At 35.5% G+C, this 25,737-nt stretch overlaps 3 protein-coding genes across 3 annotated transcripts; 1 reads left to right on the forward strand and 2 right to left on the reverse strand.

The window, feature by feature from the left end:
• Positions 1–2,614: 2,614 nt before the first annotated feature.
• On the reverse strand, positions 2,615–3,634 carry LOC106413272 (cyclin-dependent kinase 11A-like). Its single transcript, XM_013854075.2, has one exon. It carries the CDS (start codon positions 3,632–3,634, stop codon positions 2,615–2,617), a length of 1,020 nt encoding a protein of 339 aa, XP_013709529.2.
• A 2,680-nt stretch (positions 3,635–6,314) lies between these two features.
• Positions 6,315–8,216, forward strand: LOC106413853 (transcription factor RAX3-like). The gene is made up of 3 exons (XM_013854592.3): positions 6,315–6,765; positions 6,963–7,092; positions 7,182–8,216. Exons 1-3 carry the CDS (start codon positions 6,630–6,632, stop codon positions 8,002–8,004), a joined length of 1,089 nt encoding a protein of 362 aa, XP_013710046.1. The 5' UTR covers positions 6,315–6,629; the 3' UTR covers positions 8,005–8,216.
• Positions 8,217–23,239: 15,023 nt separating this feature from the next.
• Positions 23,240–25,737, reverse strand: LOC106414306 (1-aminocyclopropane-1-carboxylate synthase 5-like). Its single transcript, XM_013854986.3, has 3 exons — positions 25,084–25,737; positions 24,837–24,997; positions 23,240–24,734 (listed from the first exon to the last, which is right to left on the reverse strand). Exons 1-3 carry the CDS (start codon positions 25,360–25,362, stop codon positions 23,762–23,764), a joined length of 1,413 nt encoding a protein of 470 aa, XP_013710440.1. The 5' UTR covers positions 25,363–25,737; the 3' UTR covers positions 23,240–23,761.

The following is a 25,737-nucleotide window of genomic DNA, read 5'->3' on the forward strand; positions in this document are numbered from 1 at the left end:
GCTTAATAACGGTTAAAGATGGACATCAGTTCAGTACAACTATCTCTGTCCGATCTACAGAAAAACATCGTATCATCGGCGAACAAGAGATGGTTTATCGCCGGAGATCCGCTAGCCACCTTGATCCCCGCTAAAGTACCCCGGTCTTGAGCCTGGTTACATAGGCCCGATAAGACTTCCGTGCAAAGGATAAAGAGGTACGGGGACAACAGGTCTTCTTGCCGTAACCCGCGAGATGGCAACACGCCTCCTTGATGTGCTCCGTTGATCAGGAACGTGTAGGAAACGGTGGAGACACACTCCATAATCCAAGAGATCCACATACTGTGAAAGCCAAATATTGTCAACACCTCGCGAACAAAATCCCATTCAATCCGGTCATAGGCTTTACTCATATCAGTCTTAACCGCCATTGAACACCATTGTCGGGTCGTCGAAGTTCGAAGATAATAAAGGATCTCGTGAGTGATAAGGACGTTGTCGGCTATGGCCCTTCCGGGGATAAAGGCCGACTGATGTCGCGAGATAAGCTGATCCAGAAGCGTTTGAAGATGTTTGGTGAGGATCTTTGCGATCATCTTATAATGAGTGGTGCAAAGAGCGATAGGTCTATAGTCGGCCACTCGTTTCGGTCCGTCTATCTTTGGGATGAGGCGGACATGTGTCTCATTCTGCCTGCGGTCTAGCTCTCTTGAGGAGAAGAATGAGAGGATATCGTTCGATACATCATGTCCAATGATGTCCCAGAAGGACTGATTAAAACCCGCGGAAAAACCATCCGGACCTGGAGCTTTGTCCACCTTAATCGAGAACACTGCAGTCTTAATCTCGTCGTCAGTTGGAGAAGCTATAAGGGTCCGATTCATTTCTGTGGTTACCTTTGGTGAAAGAGCTTTCTGAACTACACGCAGGTCACCCCAAGACATGGAAGAGATAATGTCCTGATAGAATTTAGTAATGGTCTGGACAATCTGCGGTTCATCAAACACAGCGAAACCATTCTCATTCTCAATAACATAGAATTTATTTTGAACTCTCCTCCCTCGGGTCACCGCATGGAAGAAACTTAAATTTCTATCTCCGCTGTTTAGCCATTGAATGCGGCTGCGTTGCCGCCAGAACTGCTCTTCCTCTTCAAACGCCTTAATCAAAGTTTGTTGCAGCGAAGAGATGAGGTTTTGGTCGGGAGGCTGGCCGAGAGAGCATCTTCAAGCTCCACTAGTGTGGTTTGGATAAGCGCTTTGCTGTTCAGATTTTGAAGCTTCGTCCATTCCACAATCTTTTGCCTGACGCGCCCTATCTTAGCCAAGAAAGAGTTGAAAGGTTGATTCTGCCAAGCTTCCGCGACCAGGTTTCTGATCTCGGGCTTCTCCCGGAGTCTCCTGTCAAAACGGAAGACCCCTTTCTTCTTCAGGAGATTAGTGTCAAATAGAGTTACCACCGGCCTATGATCAGAACTCTCAAACCGGTGGTATTCACATCTACCCATAGGGAACATTTCATTCCAGGCCAAGTTTGCCATAGCCCGGTCAAGCCTGGATTGAATGAAATGACTGTAGCGCGTGCCTTGCCACGAAAGCGAGTTACCGGAGTGTTGGAGATCCCAAATACCATGCTGGGTAACGAAGCTCCGAAAGGCTAGGAAGGAGCCTTTCCATCGCAAGGGCCCGCCAATCTTTTCTGAATTATTTAATAGGTCGTTGAAGTCCCCTGTGATCAGCCAAGCCTCTTGTCGTTGAGCGCCCAGTTCTGAAAGTTTGTTCCAGAAAGCCATTCCTTCCTCTTTGCGGGGGGCTCCATAGACATGCGAGACAAAGAAGGTTTTATTATGATTTGTGATACAAGTGTCGATAATGTTGGGTGAAGAGTACAACACATCGAGATGAACACTTGATTTCCAAGAGAGGGCGAGGCCTCCACTGAGCCCATCGGGAGGGACTGTAAAATGATTGGAGTACGCTGAGCTTCTATAAGTGTTGAGGACAACTTCATCTTGGTTCTTTCTCTCCATAAGGAACATGATGTCGGGGGAGAGTTTAGATCGTATCTCCCGGAGCCTGCAAACTGTCAGTGGATTCCTTATACCCTGACAGTTCCAGCTCACACTCGCTAAGGAAGAGAGTCTGGAGCTGTCCGAAAATCCACCTTCTTCTTTGTTATAGCGGGGATTAAGACAGCTGCTGGTTGCGATGACGCTTTTCCCTTTCCTTTAGCTTTGGAATCGAGTATCAGTTTACGCTTTGGGGAGCTCTGTGCCTTAGTTACTCGACGTTTGTTGAGACTGATGCCTTGAACCGGGCTGCGGATCGTCCTCTTCTTAGTTGGGGTTTTTGCGATTTTCTTCTTCCCAGTTCCTCTCAGCGTCATTCGCGTAGACGGAGGGGACACATAGGGTGGGAGAGGGCCAAGTCAAAGTGAGACATGAGCTCGATCCTCACTTAGAGTACGTATTGGGGATCTTTCCAGCATCCCAGCATCCACTCTTTCACCGCTTGGAGGTAGTCTTGAGCTTGAAGGTATTGAGGGAGCTTTCGGGGTCTGGTAAGGAAACATTTCTTCCAGGTATTGGATGTCAACCTCCTGTAACCTTCCAGACTCTGAATTTTCAACTCCATTATGTAGTAGAGGGACCCTGGTGGGGGGGAGTGGAGATGCGAGCCAACGCTGAGCGTCTTTCTCCCGTTGAGGCATTAGTGTCTCCATCAGACAATCGCTCGAGAGCTGAGCGTCTTGCAGATGGAGTTGCAGAATTTTCACCAGCGGGTCGGGGCGTGCCCTGTGGCGTGATGTTAGGTGAAGTAATCCGCTCACGTGGTGGGAGGGGAGATGGTGTGTGAGACACTTGAGATTGGACCGAGTTAGAGTGTCGTCCATTCTCCCGATCTCCTGAGACATGGCGCCAAACATTCTTAACTGGAGGATTTGCTGAGCGCATTCCACGGGATCTGAGAGAGACATCCGAGGTCTCTCTAATGGGTGGTAGTGTATCAGTAGGCTCTCTGGATCTTGTTATGTCTCTTTCTCTAATTTCGTTTGCAGAGAATGATCTATTCGAGAGTGATCTGTCAGGTAGGTGCTCTCTGCGACCATCGTAGTGATGATTGCGATTCTCAGGGCGCTCGTTATAATAGCCTTGGTTGCCCTGAGAGTGATCAGTTCTCCTATGATTCCTCGAATCCTCGTAGGGTGTGAACCTTGCTTGTTTGCGATTATCAGCTCTCCTTCTGTTTTCTTCGATACGTTCCAACGTACGTCTTTGGGAGATTCCCAAGTTCTGGTCTGAAGTATTTCGGTTGGTAGTCCTTGAGGGGCAGTCTTTGACTTCATGAGACAGAGAGAGACATGAGAAGCAGTGCTTGTCAAGCTTCTCATATTCGAGCTCAACTTGTTTAGTTTCACCCTCTAGGCTAATATCAAGGAACTTTTCAAGGGGTTTGAGGCCATTAATATGGACCCTAACCCTTCCTTTTACCACATCAGTAGCTTCAACCAGTCCTAGACCTTCGCCAATGGCTTCTGGAGCCTCCTTAGTCCAGTAGTGGAGGGGAATGCCATGAATGGTTATCCAAAAGGGGATGAAGGCTGGGAACTGGTCAGAGCAATGGGCTCCCAACGTTGGAGGATGAACATCCATCTTTTAAAGTGGTAAGGTGCTTGGGATAGAATGGCTTGTATTCTTGTTCCGACTCGAAGGTGAACTGGAACAGTAGGGGTCCAAGGTCTCTGCCCGTAAAGGAGCCTACAACTTGCCAATGTTGGAGAAAGAAGTCCACAAGGGCTCTGGTCTTCTGGATTGCAGGGTTAGTAACTCTCCCTATGAGGGTAAACTTGTGTTCATCAATGAGATTTGCTCGATTAATGGTCGGGATCTTAATCGGGGCTTTCTTCTCTTGTCGAGGGGAGGATGAGAGCCACTTTTCCTTTTCCATATGAGAGAAACGTCGAGCCATCGTTGTATGTGAAGAGTAAACTGATAAGGATCCTTAGTGAAAAGGTATTGTGGCGAGAGGGACTGTACTTCGACAGTAGACTTGTAGCAGCGAGAGCTTGGGGATGCGTTCGAAGAAGAACCTTAGTGGAAGGTAGTTGGAAGAGAACCAGACTGTACTCTGACAGTAAACCCCAGCGGCAGGGTAGGGAATTTCATACAGATCTAGTTGGGAACCATGACTGGTTCCATCAGGGGTCTGTTGTATCGGTTGAAGACTGTAGAAATCGAAAGTTTTTGAATTTCGGTTTCAGGGCGGTGGAAAACAAGGCAGGTGCAGCGGAAGCCAGATAGATAACGGTGGAAAACCAGGTGGTGGGAAAGGCAAACCAATGTGTATTAGTCTACTCTTCATATCTTCAAAATTAATTTATTTAACATTTTGAAATATATTTCAGTATATAGTTACAAATAGAAAATAGAAAATCAAAACTTAAAATATAATCAAAATAAAATGAAATGTTTAATATATTATTTATCACGAAATTTAAATATTTTTAATAAAATAATCAAAATAATAATTTATTTGATTATACAAAAGGAACTTAAAAATTCAAATAATTTAAAATAAAAAATATAACCAGCGTACAACGCGGGTAAGAATCTAGTGGTACATTAAATAAGACTTCGATTAGATAGTACACAAAACATCAATTGTTCTCATACTAATATATTTATCAGTGAGTTATTGCTCAATATGAGATTGTGTATATAAAATGAATTATAAATTTTCTAGTTGTATAACACATTCCTATCACCAAACATTCGAAGTATCTGTCTACATTCTACAACATATAATACACTCCTTTGTACTATATGTACATGTGTACGTAATACATACATGTCTAATCCAATCACTTATTGGCTCAAAATTTTGAAGAATATTGAATTGCTTTATTATTGTTGATGACCAAGTCTATCACATGCAACGAAAGTACAAATAATCGGTCTTTCTTTCTTTTTCGTAAGATGCCACGCAAGTGGGGTTTCAAGCTTTAGTAAAATCTTACGTAATAACTACATATATACACTTCCGACTGTTATGCATATTATTATTTTTTAGTTACTTCGTATTTCGTTCCACAGTATATAGATGAATTTGAAGTATTTCCAATCTTTGAATGCCATTTACTATTTATGTTATACTGTGTTAGTTTTTTTGGTGGTAAACAAACTGTGTTAGTTAATCACACGATCCTAAACGGCGTATCAGATATGATCAAAAACTAAATGATATAAAAAGCAATCCTCTACTCGCGATATAAGAATTGAATCATGATGAAACCTATAGGGTGTAATATCATACAATAAATCATACATACGTATACATTTACTAGAGATATAAAATGACGGAAATTAAAAAGATAATTGACTGCAAATAGAAAATGATAACATAGCGACTACTTTTCAACATTAAACTCTAGCCTATGGTTGTTCAAAAAAAAAAAGACTCTAGCCTATATAGTATACATTTCCGAGTCTAATATATATAACATATATATGTTTGTTTTCAAAAGTCAAAAGTAAATATAAACTTAGAATTAGATGCAGCTCATGCAATCATATTACAAAATATTAGAGCATGATTATTGGGGGTTCTTAGAGTGGATTTCTTAACGGAATATAAGAACCCGTCTCTTAGCTTTCAACTAAAAAGGCTAAGAACCGGTTCTTAAATAAGAGTTTTAAGAACTGGTTTTTAGCTTTTTTTAGTTAAAAGTTAAGAGACGGGTTCTTATATTCCGCTAAGAACTTCATCGTAAGAACCTTTCAATAATCATGTTCTTATATACATGTCCATCTTGTTTTCAACTTAGAATTTGTTCACGTTTATTGAATTGATTTTTGTTTTAAATGATCATCCATAATGGAATTGAGAAGCATGTTTGACGTGAAATGGGCGCATCCTAATAAAAATCAAGAATAGAAAGGACGATAAAAAGAGTGAAAGGGTGACGGGCGCCCCGGGCGGCTAGAGCATGATTAATGGGGTTCTTAGGGTGGATTCTTAGCGAAATATAAGAAACCGTCTCTTAACTTTTAACTAAAAAAACTAAGAACCGGTTCTTAAAAATTTTTTAGTTAAAAGTTAAGAGACAGTTTATTATATTTCGTTAAGAACCCCATTAGTTATGTTCTTAGAAAACCATATCAGTTTATGGGGGTTATGATTAAAAACATTATAGCAAAAATAAACATTTTCTTTTTAAATTAGTATTGATATTGAATCTCTAGATTCTGATATATGAGCACAGACAAAGGAGAAAAACATTAGTCTCCCCCTTCTGTGCCACCTATAAATTCTAACAATATCATCTCACAATATATATATCATGAAAATTTCAATCCATAAAGTCACTTTTTGATTCATTGTTATTTTAATCCCTTACTTTTTTGACATCTTCAATCACATGAAGGACAATCTCGGCCTCCAGGCTCCAGCTATTATATACTCTCTCTCCTTTTCATTTTCTACATTCACATATACTTTTCTCCATTACACACACTTCAATTTATGTATATATAACCTCACACACGCACAATCACACACCATCATCCTCGTCCTCTTCAACATCAACATAATTGAGAAAGAGAGAAAGAGATACAATAAGAATAAGATCAAGAGTCAAGAATCAATACGATGGGAAGGGCACCGTGTTGTGACAAAGCCAACGTGAAGAAAGGGCCTTGGTCTCCTGAGGAAGATGCCAAACTCAAAGATTACATCGAGAATAGTGGTACAGGAGGCAACTGGATCGCTTTGCCTCAGAAGATTGGTATATACTTAAAACTATTTTTATTTAAAATTCGCACTAAATTTTCAAATGATTTGAGACGTTTTGTATAGTCTTATTGTAACTAGAGATTCAAATATTAACAGTAAGTTTTCAAATAATTTGAGACAATAACACATATTTTCTGTATATATGTGCTTATTGATATATAATTGTCTATGTATGTATACATGGTTTAGGTCTAAGGAGATGTGGGAAGAGTTGCAGACTAAGGTGGCTCAACTATTTGAGACCAAACATCAAACATGGTGGCTTCTCTGAGGAGGAAGACACCATCATTTGTAACCTTTATGTTACTATTGGTAGCAGGTACTATATACTTATATTGTATATCAAATGGTGAGTATTATCAAATTATGACTCTGGTCTTGAATATGTGTTCAATGAATTTCTTTAAGGTGGTCTATAATTGCTGCACAACTGCCGGGAAGAACGGACAACGATATCAAGAACTATTGGAACACGAGGCTAAAGAAGAAGCTTCTAAACAAACAAAGGACAGAGTTCCAAGAAGCTCGGATGAAGCAAGAGATGGTGATGATGAAGAGACAACAACAAGGACATGACCACATCAATGGTAGTACGGATCTTTATCTGAAAAACATGTTTGGATCATCACCATGGCCATTACTACAACAGCTTCCTCATCATCAAGTACCTCTTGTGATGATGGAACCAACAAGTTGTAACTACTACCAAACGTCACCCTCTTGTAACCTAGAACAAAAGCCACTTATCACTTTCAATAACATGGTCAAGATTGAAGAAGAACCGGAGAAAACAAACCCTGATCATCCTCAGCATCAAAATTCTATCACAAACCCTTTTGATGTCTCCGTCTCCCAGCTCTTGTTAGATCCTGATTACTACTTAGGATCAGGAGGAGGAGGAGAAGGGGATTTTGCTATCATGAGTAGCAGCACAAATTCTCCATTACCAAACACAAGTGGTGATCAAAATGAACATCAGCAGCAAGAGATTCTTCAATGGTTTGGGAGTAGTAATCTTCAGACAGAAGCAAGCAGTGATATGTTCTTAAACAACATAGGGAATCTTGAGACCAACGAGGACACAAGATTCTACTCATCATTAGCCGGTGCTGGAGCGGCTCCGGCAGGAGGAACGACGAGCACATCGGCAGATCAAAGCACAATAAGTTGGGAGGACATAACCTCTCTTGTTAATTCCGAAGATGCAAGTTACTTCAATGGGCCAAATTAATTATGTGTATTTTTTTAATAAATATTTAACTTTTATATAAAGAGGTTTCATTTTGTATAAATATGTATCAATAGGGGTCGCCCGATTAATTATATGGACTAAGATTAATGTTCATGCAGAGATTTGTTTATTTTAGTTTCAACTTAATTAGCTTTACGAACATTATATATTAATATTTTGAGTTTTTCTTTATGGTTAATGATCTTATAATTTTGAAAGAGATTCTACCTTTTAGCTTCTTCTTTTCCCCTAATTGTGCTTAGATATTTTATAATCTTTGCAAATAACACTACCTCTGACACATAAAAGAAGGAAACAGCTATGAATCTCAGAGCCTAAAAGAGGACTGTCTTTTAGACGCACCATCATCGATCACCAATTACACATTATAGGACTACATAGTTCTTCAATATCTTAATAAAATTAAAGTTCATATATACATTTTAATGTACTTCAGTGCCATTGATTATCTTTACAACATATATAGTTCTTTTATATACTAAACAGTGTAATGTAAGGTGCCTATGGAGAATCCAAGGATGATTTTCTGCCATGTTTTCTATTCAACTCCACAAGAGCCTGTATATATATAACGTATACGTATATGCATAAATTTTAATACATGTCATTTATAACAGTTAATACATTTTGGACAGTCAAATTTTACCAAATAAGGTCATGTATAACCAACCACTTTTTTATTTGTATATAAGTTAAGTCATGAATGACGTTGGATGCTTTCAATAATACTACTGAGGTAAATTTAAAATATTGTGAAGGAGCTACGAATCATACAAATTTATATAAAAGAAATAAAGAAAATCTATATTGTATAACTCATTCCTCAGAAATTCACCACTAGATGTTTTATCATTTGGCTAATTACAGCTACCTCATGCTATGATCTGGTCAGAAATTAAGTAACCTATGTTTTTCAGTAATTTGTGTAACTTTTTGTGGTAGTGCACATATAAATGCATGCGTATTTATACAAATAGTTTTTTTTTGGTGTAAATTATACAAATAGTTTGTAGCGTACATGCATGGTTGAATATGGCTTTGTCTGATCAGAGATACTCCGACAAACACTCGAATACATAAGCGTGTGTATGCACTATATGTGTTAGCTGTCATTTATTTTGCTTTCATAGTTAGTATTTTAATTGTCTAATAAATTAATATAAAATATCCTTTCCCCTAATGTAATGCGGCTTGTGCTAGCTCAGATCTCCCCATTTTGTAATGTAAAATGTACCTGCAACTACTTGCAACCATTAATGTCTTTGCTTTAAAAAAACAACATTTGTGTTAAACTATAATTAAAAGTACATATGTATGAAATGGTTCTTCTTTTACTTTTAGACCATGTACGATGGTTTCAACACACTCTCCATTTTCAACATCTTCATTTTCCTCTTTTTACATTCCGCATCATCTTCTGTATCTTCCACATCATTTATTTAACATCCACTTCACTCTAAACTTTTACAATGGTTTTTTTTTTTTAAATTCTACACTCTATCCCACAATTTTTAATTCATATTTTTGTTTTTTATAACATACCAATTACATATTGATAATTAATTTTAAAACTAAAATAAAATAAATTTTAATAATATTTATTTAAAATTATTATAATAAGCTTATTTTTAAATAATACCAAATCAATATTAATAAAAGTTTTATCAACAAAAAAGGTTAAAAAACTAAAATAGTTGATTATAAAAAAAATGACATTTTTCTGTATCCAAATGAAATGAGAGTGGTATTTATTTATAGATAAGAAAAAATCTTGAATTTTGATAAAATTTTTATTATTTAAAAAAAAAATTTATTATATAAAAAATACATTTGAATTATTGTGTGATGATAAAAATCAAAAGCGATTTGTACAATCCATCAGTGCACTTACAATGCGACATGTGGCAGCATCGGCCCACAAATATTTTTTTTCAACTGTTGAAACTTTGTAACACATATTGAAACTACGTAGATTAACTTAATTTATCAACACCTTGTTTCAACCGGTGAAAACAAGTTTCAACACCCCGTTGTATTAATAAATGAATGAATAAATAAATAGATAAATAAACAAATACCTAGCAAAATGAAGAAGAGTTGTCTTACCAATTCAACGAAAGTGTACGCACAGCTTCGAAACCCTCTCTAGACAGTTTGGTCTCAAAGATCACAGAATCAAATGATGTCACTTAAAATTACCTCATCTCTGTTTGAGTTTTGCACATATCTTTGCCCATTCAAACCTAAAAAAAAATCATTTTTGAGTGAAACTAATGATATGACGATCAGTTAACCTAACAATATCTAACAGTCAGCTGCACTTAAAACCTCTAGCTATAGAAAATGACATTTCTATGGTTTATTGCGCCGTGCTTGACTGATAACTATACGTCAATATTTAATAATTAAGAGAGTGGAATTTTTTGTTGATTTCAGTTTTGTACATACATACACTTAAGGACAACAGAAGTATATATGCTCTCAAAGAATAGTTGAAAAACTAGCTAGTCTCTGAAAGACAAGTCATTTGGTATGTTCCAAACATTCTCTACAAACAGAAAAACGACAAATCATATGGAATTATCCGCTTCTAATTAATACATAAATTAAATCCCAAATTATGATACACAACTACGAAAAAGTAATTAAATTAAATAATCGTACCCTAGGCAGGAACTCTAGAGATAGTGATGAAGATTATGTATGTAAGCACTCATAGCCGTCTAACAGCATGTGCAAAGGGTCCGAGTAAAAAATAAAAGAAAAATTAAGAATTTTTGTAAATAAATATATAAGTTATGATATAAAACTTTAAATTTTTAGATATATACTAGATTTAAAGTTTATAATTTCAAAAAAACGTCAAATATATATGAATAAAGCTATATTTTTTTTTAACTACTCCATCACATCGTTAAGTATATAATTAATATTTTTTTTAAACAGGGTCCGTAAATAATCCGAGACGCCCATGTACCTGTATGCTATACTTAGGTTAGCCATATAACATTTTTAGTGTTATTCTCTTTTGATAATATACATTTAACTAAACACTCCAACTATTCTCTTCTTCTTTTTAAAAGAATAACTGAAGCGATAAATGGATTTTATTTAAACTATGCATATATATAATTATATTTGGATATAATCATATAAACATTAATAATATATTTATACGCTTCTTGGGTCTAGATAAAGCAATACACGAAAAGAAGGAAAATGGAATAATTATCTTTGAGAATAGTTCAAGGAGCAAAACGCTATAAGAACTAGAGACACTGCTGTTCAAAAGAAAAAAAGAACTAGAGACACCATAGATGCATGAATATACGGACTCCCTTATGATTAATTTAATCAATTGATTAATGGTACATTCTGTCAAACCTCTCGACGATAAGTAAAACAACACCATATGAAACCTTGATTAGCCTTGCGACAATTCGCCCCACGACGACCTGTTGTATATTTTTATAATTTTATTTTCTTTGTTTAGCCACTAAAGTTGGACCATTGTCAAAAAGGAACCAACGTACTTGACAATTTATAAATTTATATAATGCAGCTGATGCTGACACTCACTAATTTTTTTTTGCCTTTTTATAATAATTATCATCTTTTCAACTTTGTGTTTCTGTTTTCTGTCCATATAAAAGTTAGGAATTTTGTTTATATTTACATAAAATAGTGTAACGTTTTTTGTGGGGATGATGTAGCCTCCTCTGATTTTTTTTTTTTTTATAACTCTGGTATCTGGACAGTCACATTCTCAACTATCCCCCGAAAGGGGTCCAGCGCCCCAACGGAAGGGATGTTAAATCCGTTGTGGACAAGGCTCGAATCCGGGTGGCGGGCAGTACAGCTGTACCTCCTTTACCACCAAGCTACGAGCGCTTGGTTTCCTCTGATTGTTTTCTACGTACTTTTAGTTTTTAATTAATTAATATATTGTTGTATCCAAATGAAATGAGAGTGGTATTTATTTATAGATAGATAAGAAAAAATCTTGAATTTTGATATAATTTTTTATTATTTTTAAAAAAGTTTTATTATATAAAAAATACATTTGAATTAATTAATATATTGTTTCCATCACGCAGACGAGATTTGGCTATTTCTTGTTATCTACTTATGGAGGAAAGGGATACGGGGAAATTTCCGCTACTTTAAATAAACTGATAAAATATTTTCTGTTATAAATTAAGCATTGAAATGATCATCCACTTCTTTACCAAACTCAAGCACTATGATCATCCACTCATTTACCAAATCAAGCACTATGATCATCTACTCATCAAACACTATGATCACCCACTCATTTACCAAATTAAGCACTATCTTTGTTATTTTATGTATTGTTGTTCACTATAAATACAATCACTCATCTCACTCTTTTGTACACCATAAACAAGAACAAGAGTAATTCATCAAAGAACCATTACATCTTCTTCTTCTTCCTTATAATAAACTCTCTCCCTTATACTAGTGTTATTTGCTTCCTACGGGTATTAAATTCTACTCTTATTTAAATTTTTCGATACTATAAATTATAAGTTATTTCATAACACGTTATCAGCACGATCACTCTGCGATTCGGTAAAATTTATTTGTATAATTTATACCCTGTTATAATGGTCGGTATACCGCCTCTACTATTATTTATATCATGTTATAATGGCCGGAATACCGCCTATATTATTTACTAGTAATTTAATTTATTTATTGGTCGGCCGAGCCGCCTTATATTCTGTTTATTATTTATTGGTCGGCCGAGCCGCCTTATATCCTGTTTATTATTTATTGGTCGGCCAAGCCGTCTTATATCCTGTTTATTATTTATTGGTCGGCTGAGCCGCCTTATATTCTGTTTATTATTAATTGGTCGGCCGAGCCGCCGTATAATTTATTTATTATTCTGCATTGATCGGCTGAGCCGTCGCATGATTTGTTGTCATATAACATAAATATTTCATTGTCATAATTTTTCACTTTTATGAAATTTTATAGATTTGATTGACCGTTTAATACGATATTTTCAGACTAATTTTTGGTGCACTCGATTTAACCCCAACGGTCACAAAGAAAATTTTTCAAAAATTTCCCCTTTCTCCAACGGTCATGAACAGTAATTTTCATCTATAAATACAACTCATTTTCACTCCATTTCATCATCCAAAATTTTTCATTTCAAGAAAGATGATTCGCGCACTTTTGTTTTTATGTGCCATTTTTATTTGTGTTTCTATTTATGGTTTATTCGTTGGAGAATTTACTCCGAGTGAATTTAAGATGAATATCGGTTTAATTTTATTTACATCGCTTCTCCTTGTAATTTCTTGTATGATTAATGTAAACGGTTTTTAAATTATGAAGTTCATAATAAATGATTCATTTTAAAATTGCGAAATTCTAAAAAAATAATAATATATATATATATATATATAGTCATTTTAGACGATGATATATATATATATATATATATATATATATATATCAACGCTTGTCTATATGTAAGAATAATAGTTATTTTATGAATTAAATTTTGCTTATTATACTTTAATATGCTTCATGATTTAATGGTATTAAGGAAACATACTTTATGATTCATGGTCTAACATCATAAAATAAATTATTTGTAATCGGTTAGTTTTGTTGTCGATTAGTCTTTGGTCTAATATCATAAAAGAATTTGGATTATATGTTGATATTTACTAATGTAATGGCCATGTTTATATGAGCAAAAATTTAAAGTTTTCAGGATTGTGTATTCTCTCGGAAAGATATGTACAAGTTATCAGCCAATTCAGAAACGTGAACAGCTGAAACTTTCATCGCCGATATACTTCTGTTTATAAGATAAGTATTTTTATGCTTTATATACAAGTTTAACAAACTTGATTAGATAAATCAATTTGCATGAAGTTGGCAGTGATATAAATTTGTTCATTAAATTGATTGATAGGTTAAACTTTGTTAAAAAGCATGAGAGTAATAATATAGTCTATATAATAATTACTATGAAAGTTTTATTTATTTTCTGATATAATAAGACACCTTTGTTAATACATATTTATATATATTTGAAATATTTTGATTTTATTACCATTTATATTGAGGATTTTAAGTTTAAAGCTTGACTCTAAAAGATCCATAAGTTTTGGAAGATAATATATATAAAAAAGGTATTATCACCTGAAGTGATTACCTAAAGCTCATTTTGTATTTTGCATTTAAAGATTACAAGACCTGAAGTCGGTAAATAAAGCCAACTATGTTGGATGTTAAGTTTAAAAGTAAAATTTCTTCAAGAAATTGTTTTATGATGCATATATATTGAAAAAATATCTATTGATAAATCACGTCTAGTTGATTATGATTCATTCTCCTGAAGAGAATATGACATTTAAAAACTCATAAATTGTGGTTTTAGACGTGAGCATAAATGAGGTCAAGGTCCAAAGAGTTTCTTTATAGAACTCATACTCTCACTTAAAGTTGAGAAAATAAACATGGTAATAAAGAAAAGAAATTATGAATTCATCTGAAGATGAAAGAAAATTTATTGTGTGTACAATACAAGGTAGTAAAACTTATAGAATGCTTAAAAAGAGGATATATATGATGCTCCAGAAGTATACATAGTATTACTGCACATAAAAATTTAATTTAAAGTTCTTAAGAATGCAATTTAAAGTTCTTAAGGTATTGTATTTTTATAAGTATCAAAAGTTAAAAGGATCTACGAAAAATACATAACCCATGTAGGATATGTTGTTGATTAAGAAAATGAGATACATTCGAGATTGATAAACCTGTAGTATTATACTCTCGAGGGGAAGAGTTAAAGAATCTCACTTTTTATGATAAGTCAAACATCCAGAAGATTATGTTTACACTAAAACTAAGATTAATGAATTTTTCTCAAAGTAAATCCGTAAGATTTTGAGACACTTATGTTGAGACAATAAGCAAACGAAATGATATATACATTTCAATCAGAAATAATTCTCAAAGCAGTATAAGTATTTTAGAGAAAATATCTACAGCCTCTTATATATTGTACTACACAAAGATTAGTATAATGAAGATAAATGTATAGTAAACTAGAAGTTTACATTTGGCATGAATCAGTTAGACCATTTTGGTTCATTAATAATGCGAATATATACTTAAAGGTCATATGCATAGTCATATAAGAACCAGAAGATTCTTCCGAATGATTTGACATATGTTGCTTACCCATAAGATAAAAGGGTAATATGGTTTTCACCAGCCAAAATAAGATATTGGCATAAATAACGAAGATGTTAGTGGACTGATCACCCACTATGCATTTTTATAATATTGGTGAATTCACTTCTTAAAGTCTTTAACGACTATAGCACATTCACTGAGATAAGTGCTAAACATTTTGAGCAACAATGGTTCGCATCAAGCCAATAAATATTCACTAGTTCTCCCCATCATTGGTATAGAATCAGAAACCAATCATTTTCATCTAAGAATGTTGGATGTTGCTCCGCCACAGAGCTTCAAATGAAGATGTGTTTTCAAATGAGGTTGGAAATATATGTTGGATATAAATCTCTATTGACACTTAAGAATCCAGAGCCATCCCCGAAAAATATAAGTAAGGCTATACATGAATTCTAAAAGTGAGTTAGTACTTCCAACATAAGGGGGAGAAAATAAACAGCTGGAAAAGAAAATAAGTTGAAATGAATTATCATTGATCCTCGGGCTAAACACAATGTGAAATAGAAGTCCAAAAGATAATTCATTTCAAAACTTACTAAAGCAGTTGCCAGACACGACCCATATAAATATAGTGATCAAGTCACATATACCAGCTGTAAATGCTCCAATAAGAATAAATGTTCTACAAGAACAATATCAAACTGCTAGTCACGCCTGCAGCGTGGTAGACAGATTGGTTCCAAAGATAAATCCTCGTAAATGAAAAAGGAGCATATATTGATAATGGTCAAAACGAGGCAATATAGTTTTGTATGATCTCCAGAAGAGAAATTAAACATGACTGACGAAAATTCAGGTACCTGAGACAAATGAAGAGATCTCAATAAGTTATGTCATGTATGAAACAAAATGGAACCGATAAGAAAATTGACGTCGATGATATTATACATGCAAAGTAGCAGTTGATATAATAAATGAGAAAGAGGATCATGAAAGAAAGTCTATTGAAAAGTGTACACAAAGAAATGATTGGCCAAATCAGAAAGATGCAATAGACAAAGATATAAACTTCTTGTGAAATAGAGAAGTATTTGGACCAGTAGTCCATACACTAAAAGGTGTAAAACAAGTGAGATGTAAATGAACCGTTGCACACAAAGAATGATCAATATGAAATTAATTGTGAAGAGACATAATTTCATGTGGTAGATGCAACTAGTTTTAAATTCCTTATAGTCTGGTAATAAAGGAAGAACTTGAATGAAACAATCCACTTGAAAAATGTTAATCCCTGAAAGTATAATCCATGAAGGATTGATGATATCAAAATCATGTTCCCGGGAACTCTGCATATTCGATCGAATTGAAACAAACTATTTTATGGGATATATGAAATATTATAAGGTTAACAAATGTATCCATTTGTATTTATCAAGAGATTATAAATCAATAGAATCATGATTTGAATATAATCAAAACTCCTGAAGAGTTATAGAAAAATTATATTTTGGAAGAAAACTCTTGACAATACTATATTGTTTTATGTATTCTAAACTGGAGATCTAAAACTAAGATGTTATCATAAAGATCCTTAAAGTATTTTATTTAAGACGCTCGTATATGTTTGGTCCTGAAATACCATACGTAAGAGTGTTATTTAAGAAAATTATTAATCTTTTTCATTACTGAAAGATGTAATTTCATATGAAAAGAAAGAAAATCATAATAGTAACTTCTATAGTTACAAATGAATAATTCGTATGTACGAGACGAATTTCTATACAATTATATGTAAGAAATTTGGTTTGAAATCCAAATAGACCAATAAACTATTGTCTAAGTCAAAAGAGAATTATGGACAAGAAGTCTAAAGGCCCTAGATATCATAATAGAAATGAATAGAGTTTATTCTCTTAAGCTTAATTCTCTGAAGAGAGTTGATTGGAATGCATATCCTGAAGATATTATTTCCAGAGAAAGAAATATGATAGTAAGTGTGGTTATACTCTTTTTCCTTATCATGGTTTTTTTTTTCCCATTGGGTTTTTCCATGACAAGGTTTTAACGAGGCAACAAAGAACATACAAAAGATAGACAACCAAAGAGAATGTTACAATTTGAGAGATGAAAATCTATCATTGTTTTAAAGGTTCTATGACTACTCATTCGAGGGGGAGCTTACGTAGTTGTACTCTTTTTACTTTTACTACGGTTTTTTCCATTGGGTTTTCCATGACTAGGTTTTTAACGAGGCACCACGTAATACAAGATGGATGATCAAGGGGGAGTGTTATAAATTAAGCATTGAAATGATCATCCACTTCTTTACCAAACTCAAGCACTATGATCATCCACTCCTTTACCAAATCAAGCACTATGATCATCTACTCATCAAACACTATGATCACCCACTCATTTACCAAATTAAGCACTATCTTTGTTATTTTATGTATTGTTGTTCACTATAAATACCATCACTCATCTCACTCTTTTGTACACCATAAACAAGAACAAGAGTAATTCATCAAAGAACCATTACATCTTCTTCTTCTTCCTTATAATAAACTCTCTCCCTTATACTAGTGTTATTTGCTTCCTACGGATATTAAATTCTACTCTTATTTAAATTTTTCGATACTATAAATTATAAGTTATTTCATAACATTTTCCACTAATTATTTTCATAATATATTTACTATTATTTATTTATTATTAGTAAAATCCAGATCAAAACATCCCGCAAATGACCTTCGAATTAAACTTCTTTCGTTTTAAAACGCTAGTAAAGCCCATGAAAGCCCGTATAAATGAAAAACATATGGTACATTATTAGATATGATCAATATGTTTCGTTAAGGCTCATAAAAGCCCATTAGTTACTTGACCAGAAGAGCAGAAGTTAAAGCAAATACTCAAGTGGTGAGTTTAAATTTGAGGATTAAGCATCATATGTCACTAAATTACTTAGGTTTGAAGGGAGGAAGAGCCATTAAATTTCTTCTTTGGAGAAAAAATCAAAAAAGTCAAATAATAAAAGTCAATTAAACAAAGAGATTAATTTGAGAGTAAACAATGTTTTAAAAAGGTGGGAAGAAGAGGATGAACATTGATAGACTCCATGAGCATTAATCCGACGACTCTATATTATAATTCATGCCGGTGCATCTAAGCCAAAGAAACAAATCTCTGTGTGATTTGATTCTTGTTTTCTAAGTAACAGATGTGCGATGAATCTTCGTAATTGCACACATATTAAGTGGATGTATACACAAAGCACAACATTGGTTAAAGTTCTACGGTAATTAAATATAATAAAAAGTGGAAATATGCTCGTCTATAAGAAAAGGTTAAGTGACTTCCCGACTCATAAGCTATGCATCAAGTACGAGAAAAAGCTAACGTGACCCTCATGCCATATTAGCATTTTGATTCCGGTATTTTATACTATGTAGGCGTCATGTTTGTCCTCTAAAAAAGTGTGTACTGATGCACAGCAGCACAGGGTGTGTCATGTAAGTAACAAAGCCATGCGTAGATGGCCCCTCATGCATATATGAAGGACATCAAACGGGCCATGCGTTTAGTTTATGTAATTATCCAAGTGATTAATTTGTCCTATTGGTTGGAGTCAATGATGGAGAAAAACCAAATTTCACAATTCATGTTTGTTATGTATATGAATCTGATCATTGTATATGTCTATGGAGAAGATGTTATATGTTTATGTGTTATGGCATGTGATATGGCTTACTCGTGAAGCCCACGTGACTCAAAGCTTGGTTCAAACTTGACATGTTATATAGTCTTCTACTTTTTTTTTTTGAAAAGAAAAAAAAAGTACATATTGACTATGATTCTTTACTAATTAAATTCCATAATTACTAAGTTTCATGACATATCATTGGCTTTTATACCGGCCTAAAGCTGAAGAAGCACCAGCTTTAGGTGCCAAATTAGATTAAATATCTATGGGCATAAAAATGTTCAAAAGTCTCATGTATCCTAGTGGTTGCCTGAGAACTTGATTGAGTTAATGGTGCCTGGTTCGATAGAAGAGGGGAGCCAAAATAATTTTTGCTTTAGGCAATAAAGTATACTGGGTCGGGCCTGTTTATACGTACTTAGCAATGTAACTTGAAATTCCCTTAGGTTTACACTACGCTTGGAACTGACATTCACACAACTTAAATAAATAGCAAAATTTAATAGGGCAATTCTCTCGGATACTCCTTAAATTACAAAAATAGTCTTCAAGAACAAAAAATGACCCAAATATCTTTTTTTTTATTTTAAAAATGAACAAATCTCCAGAATATAACATTTCTAAGTTTATATCACAAAAATAGCACTCAAAAACTAAAATGACCAAAATAGCACATTTCTAAGTTTATCCTTTGAAAATTTTAATTTTTTTATTTTTCAAAATTTGAAATCTTATCCCCAAAACCTCATTTCTCAACTCTAAACCCTAAACCCTAAACTCTAAACCCTAAACCCTAAATCCTAAACCCTAAACCATAAACCCTAAACTCTAAACCCTAAACCCTAAACCCTAAAATCTAAACCCTAAACCCTAAACTCTAAACCCTAAACCCTAAACCCTAAATCCTAAACCCCACCCTTTAACTCTAAACCCTAAGTTTGTGACTTTTGATAAAACATTAAGTGCTATTTTTGTGACTTTTGACCTTGAGTGCTAGTTTGGGAACATAAACTTGATATTTTTGTCTTTTTCTCTTTAAAAATTTTAATATTTATTTTTTGTTCTTGTTTTAATTTGAAACCTTATCCCCAAAACTTCACTTCTTAATTCTAAACCCTAAGTCTAAATTAATTAATTCTAAACTAAAACTTATTTTGGTCATTTTTTTCATTGAGACAAAAACTTTAAAAGATCTATCTTATGGAATTTCTCAATTTTTAATATCATAAGGATATATATCAAACAAATTCTATATGATTAATATATAAATAAGTTGACGTACCGATTTTTTTTCTTAAAATATCATAATTATCATTCCATATGTCGCTTAATATATTTGGAAGTAATACTAACGACCATGATAAACGACGAAAATTTTCTGGTACAACGACTACACAAATCTCAGTTTGTATAGTTATGGTCGGTCATATGCAATTAAGACTTTCAAGTACAATACTCAATCACGGATTCTCAAATCCAACCAAATTCTCAATCTCTTATTTCTCAAAATACATACATATCTTTATTAGTACAATTTTTAATCGAATTATTAATTATTTCAGACAGGTCTTTGGGGACTCAACCACCAGATTAATGCTCATCACATGTAAGGATCATTTGCCGTTATGGCCTGTGTGGCCGCATATTATGCTCAAGTTAAATAAGTTTCGGTTTGCAAAGTTGTATTTTATATAGTTCCTTGTGTTCGTAGTACCAACAAGGCTCATGGCATTTTCAAAAAAAAAAAAATAGTTGTTTGGTATGTATATATTCTATTTCATACCAAACAACTTTTTTTTTTTTTTTTGGTCTAGCCTTTTAGTTTCGCAAAAAAAAAAATTAGTTGTTTGATATGTATATATTCTATTTCATAGCTACTGAAATAAATATACAGTATTCTATTTCTATCTATATTCTATTAGCGAAACTCCAGTCTAGAGGCGGCAAAGAAGTTCTGATTAAGTCTGTGGCACAAGCTCTACCCACGTATGTAATGTCATGTTTCCTACTGCCGCAGGAGATTATCCGTAAACTCACAAGCGCAATATCTCGGTTCTGGTGGAGTACCAAGAATAACAACCGTGGGCTCCATTGGGTTGCATGGAAAAAGATTTGCGCTCCAAAAGAGGGTGGAGGATTAGGTTTCCAAGATCTTAAAAACTTCAATCTCGCATTACTTGCGAAGCAACTTTGGAGGCTCTTACAATACCCAAACTCTCTCTTGACACGAGTCCTCAAAGGTAGATACTACCGTCTCTCGAACCCGTTAGAAGCCAACAAAGCGAGTACTCCCTCCTACGTGTGGAAAAGCCTTATGGCGGTTCAACCCCTGCTCAAAAGCGGCATACGCAAATCTATAGGAACGGGACATAATACCCTCGTTTGGGCAGACCCTTGGCTCCCAACAACTCCGGCACGACCAGCCATACCCTGCGGCCCTTCCTTCAACCCATCGCTTAAAATCGCAGACCTTTAGACCCTGTTTCGAAAACTTGGAAGCTTGATCGCTTACGGGAACTCGTACGCCCTAGTGACATTCCCCTCATTAAGAGTCTCAGACCGACGCGAACTCCCAGAGCATCAATCTATTGCTGGAATCTCACCAAATCAGGTATTTACTCTGTAAAATCTGGTTATGAACTAGCTATGACAACAGCGGAAACCTCGGAGCCAGCTCAAGTCTTGGAACCTAGCATCACATCCCTTTAAGCTCGTGCTTGGAAACTAAAGACTACCAAGAAGATCCAATACTTTATCTGGCAGGCCATAACCGATTGTGTACTGGTTTGCAACGCACTCTCCAATAGACATTGCGGCAACGACAGGACCTGCCCGAGATGTGGAGCGGATGAAGAAACAACAAACCACTGCCTCTTTGAATGCCCGCCCTCCGTCCAAGCTTGGGCCTTGGCAGACATACCGCACGCTCCGGGATCGTTTCCGTGTAACTCAATATACAGTAATCTAGACTATGTTCTATGGCGAGCAAGGGAGCGTGGGATCCCCGACAATCTCCTAGCTCCAGTCCCGTGGGTGATTTGGTACATCTGGAAAGCCCGTAATGATAAAGCTTTTAATGGCAAAGATACCACCCCACTAGAGACGATCCAACTGGCCAAGTCCGAGGCGGAGAGCTGGCGCATTGCTCAAATAATAGACAAGCCCGATGAGGAAGATGATGGAGGTGCCTGACGCGAACCTCCTCCTACTACACCAAGAACCGGCCCGGTATGCTTTACAGACGCCTCCTGGCACAAAGACGATACGCGTTTCAGTGGAGGAATGGTCCTGACGACCGAGGATGGGATGACGACTTATGGTTCATTCGCTAGTAACCAAGTCCTAACCCTCCTACATGTGGAGTTCCAAACTCTGTTGTGGGCCATGTGATCCTCTATTCAGCTAGACTATAGCTCTGTGACCTTCGAGACTGACTGCCTGCAGCTTGTCAATCTCCTTGAAGAAGACGACGAAGACAAATGGCATCATTGTTGGCTGAATTCGATGAATTCCGTCTTATTCGTTCTATGTTCACCTTTTGTTCTATTTTTTTTATTCCCTGTTCACAGAACGTCCGAGCTGATCATCTTGCAAAAGGTGCTCGATCTCGAGGTTTCTTGTTTTCCCGTGTAAACTCTCAACTTTCAGAATAGATGGCTCTAGCAGCCACCCCACCTTGAAGTTTCTTAATAATATATGGAGCTTTCGATGTAAAAAAAAAGGCTTTTAGCATCATAACCTTTGACCGGTATCTTATATAATGATTAGGCTATTATATGACACTTTATCCTGCTTTATCCCTCGGAAATAAATTACAGAAAATAAATAAAATGGTTATAATGCTTTTCTCTTTAATGATTGGAGCCTTTTAGTTTGCGAAATTATTGATTTCAGTAGCTATGATTGGAACTGTGTTGTAATGTTCAAATCTCTAATCATTGTAAATTTGTAATCACTGGACCCATGGTATTTGTTAGCATCGCTTTCGTAAGAGTCGTCATTGTATACAGTTGTAAAACGATCCAAATATATGTTTTAAATGGAGTAAAAATCGATTGTTCATCAATCATCTTGACAGCTGCTATATCACTGAAGATTTATTTGTCAATTTGTTTAATTCATTTATCAATTTGGCTTCATGGAACATTTTGAACAAAGAGATCATGCTCTCTTCCTCGATTTACATAAAAGACGTCTCCTTTGACTTTCCTAATTTGCTTCCTCGGTTAACCAATTTCCGCCATTGCAAATTTGCAATATAAGCTGTATTAATCAGCTAACTAACGTTCTAAATTATATGCCTCCTTGATATACGCCTACTAACGTCCTTAACTAACGTTAACGATCATCATAGACTTATAGCCAAAGGTGATTGATTGCATGTCAACCGATTCAGAAATTAACCCAAATTAAGGAAACACATTTTTTCTTCACGATGGAGAAACACATATATATTTACAAATTCAAATATAATATATATTAAGTAGAGTGAATTACACAATACTCGCAAACATTTTATTAAAATTACAACAGGAAATAATATATATAGCCACTGCAAGTCCACATTCGGACTGAGTGCATTTTAGACACGTATCACAACACTTATAGTAAAGTTTCAAAAAAGAAAACAACACTTAGAGCAACAAGGTTACACCCGAAAAAATGCATTAAAACTCACCCCAAACATTTATGAAAATTACACATATATAATGATATTATAGATACCTTGGAAATAAAAATACTTCCAAAATATAAAAAAAAATGAAGTAAATAAAGAAGAAGAAAACAACCTTGAAGTTTTTTTCTTTTGTCGTCTCAAACTCAGGGAGATGAATAGTTTCATCGCTCATCAGGTACACGGTCTGACCATGAAACCCGGAAAACCCAGTTAGAGACTGTCTTCTTCCTCAAGCTCTTGAGCCTCTCATGGCTTTTTCTTGATATCATCCGTCCACAGTCTGTAGACTCCACGAACGTTTTGAGCCTCTTCAAGGCCAAATCGAGTGTATCCTCGCTCATATTAGCGAAACAAACCCTAAACCAACCCGGTTCAGTGCAGTGACAAGACGAACCGGGCGAGATGTTTAGTTTCACGTTGTAAACAATCTTTTTCCAGAGGTCAAGCTCTGCTTCGAATGTGTTCGTGTCCAAGAGGTGTCTCATGTCGACCCAACAGAACAAACCCGCGTTGCTTCTCAGGGAAGTAATCCCCGATGACTCAAGACCAGACACTAGGCGTTTCTGTCTTGACCTGAGCCGTTTCTGGTTCTCCTCGAGGTATTGGCTTGTGAACTTCTTGTCCGAGAGCAATGCAGAGAGAAGGTACTGAGTCTGAGAAGAGACAAGACCGAAACTCGACATTTTCGTCGCAGCGGAAACGATCATTTCATCGTTGGAGTAGATAGCTCCCACGCGGAAACCAGGAAGCCCTAGATCTTTGGAAAGGCTATAAACGATGTGGACTCTTTTAGAAACCTCGGTGTTTCCGAGTTTCTTGTCTTGCAAGACGTCCATTACGCTTATGAACTGTTCAAACCCGAACATAGTGCCTGAGTAGATCTCGTCGCTGATGAGATGAATGTTCTTGGAAGTGATGAAGTCAACGAGAAGATTGAGCTCACGTCTGGTCAACGCAGTGCCTAGTGGGTTAGATGGGTTCGTGACAAGAACTCCTTTGACTTTGAGATCAAGTTTAAGGGCTTGTTGGTAAGCTTGTTGTAGAGCTGATTCAGTGATCTGAAAGCCATTGGAGCTTGAGCAGTGGATTGGTACAATCTCAGCTCCGGTTCTCCATTTAAGATCTCTATCAAATCTGTAATATTCATTAAAAAACCAAAACGTAAGCAGCGAGTTTTCATGAGTTTGCTTGGGATCCAAGTAAAGTGAGACTAGGGTTATTATAATTGTAACTTACCCAGGATAGTAAGGAGTAGGCAAAAGGAAAGCATCACCAGGCTCAGCGAGACAGAACATGAGAGTCTCGTTCGCAGAGGTCGAACCAGCGGCTAACACAATCTTTTTGGGATCGAAAGTGACTCTGTTTCCTCTTATCTCTTCCATGAACTCAGCCATGGCCTATAAAAATAAATATGTTCACGAGAATTGAGAAAATGATTTATTACTTGTTATACAAGTATTAGGTTAAAACAAATGAAGCTTACTTTTTTGAATTCAGGCATGCCGTGATAGTCTTGAAAGAGAGCAAGCTCTCTGAAAATGGACTGACCGTTCCTCTTGAGACTAGCTGCGTCCTGGTTCTTAGCTAGCCATGACTCGATGAGATCAAAACATAGCTGATTTTCAGCAAGACCCATCTGGATCATCCCATTAGGGTTCTTCATCTCATCGTAAGGATTCTTCTCGTACTCTTCCCATCCCAAGAAGTAGGATGAGTCTTGTCCATGACCATTGCTTGTCACTTTTGTCGAAAGCTGTTTCATTTTTCTGATTTTAGGTCGCAAGATTTTGGTCGAAGAGAGAAATAATGTCAGAAGAGAGTGTAGAGAGAATAATAGATTTTGAACTTAGGGTTTAAGAAGGGTAAGAGTGAGATATGTTTTGAGAAGCAATGGGTATGTTAAGAGATATATATAGATGACAACAGAATCACAAACCGTGAGACTTTTTACGTAGTTTTAGTAAATGTTGCAATAGCATCATTAACGCATGGTTCTTAATACAAGGTTCTTAGCAGAATATAAGAACCTGACTCTTAATTTTTAACTGAAAAAGTTAAGAGTCGGCTCTTAAATCTCTTATTTAAGAGCCGACTCTTAGTATTTTCAGTTAAAAGTTAAGAGTCGGGTTCTTATATT

The sequence above is a fragment of the Brassica napus genome, chromosome C9 (assembly GCF_020379485.1).
Source record: "Brassica napus cultivar Da-Ae chromosome C9, Da-Ae, whole genome shotgun sequence".
NCBI classification, from domain to species: Eukaryota; Viridiplantae; Streptophyta; class Magnoliopsida; order Brassicales; family Brassicaceae; genus Brassica; species Brassica napus.

Coding starts and splice junctions, on each gene's coding strand:
- LOC106413272 (XM_013854075.2), bottom strand. CDS start 3,634: ATGGATGTTCATCCTCCAACGTTGGGAGCCCATTGCTCTGACCAGTTC.
- LOC106413853 (XM_013854592.3), top strand. CDS start 6,630: ATGGGAAGGGCACCGTGTTGTGACAAAGCCAACGTGAAGAAAGGGCCT. Junction 6,766..6,962: donor CGCTTTGCCTCAGAAGATTG/GTATATACTTAA, acceptor TACATGGTTTAG/GTCTAAGGAGATGTGGGAAG. Junction 7,093..7,181: donor TATGTTACTATTGGTAGCAG/GTACTATATACT, acceptor AATTTCTTTAAG/GTGGTCTATAATTGCTGCAC.
- LOC106414306 (XM_013854986.3), bottom strand. CDS start 25,362: ATGAAACAGCTTTCGACAAAAGTGACAAGCAATGGTCATGGACAAGAC. Junction 24,998..25,083: donor GCATGCCTGAATTCAAAAAA/GTAAGCTTCATT, acceptor TTATTTTTATAG/GCCATGGCTGAGTTCATGGA. Junction 24,735..24,836: donor CCTACTCCTTACTATCCTGG/GTAAGTTACAAT, acceptor TGAATATTACAG/ATTTGATAGAGATCTTAAAT.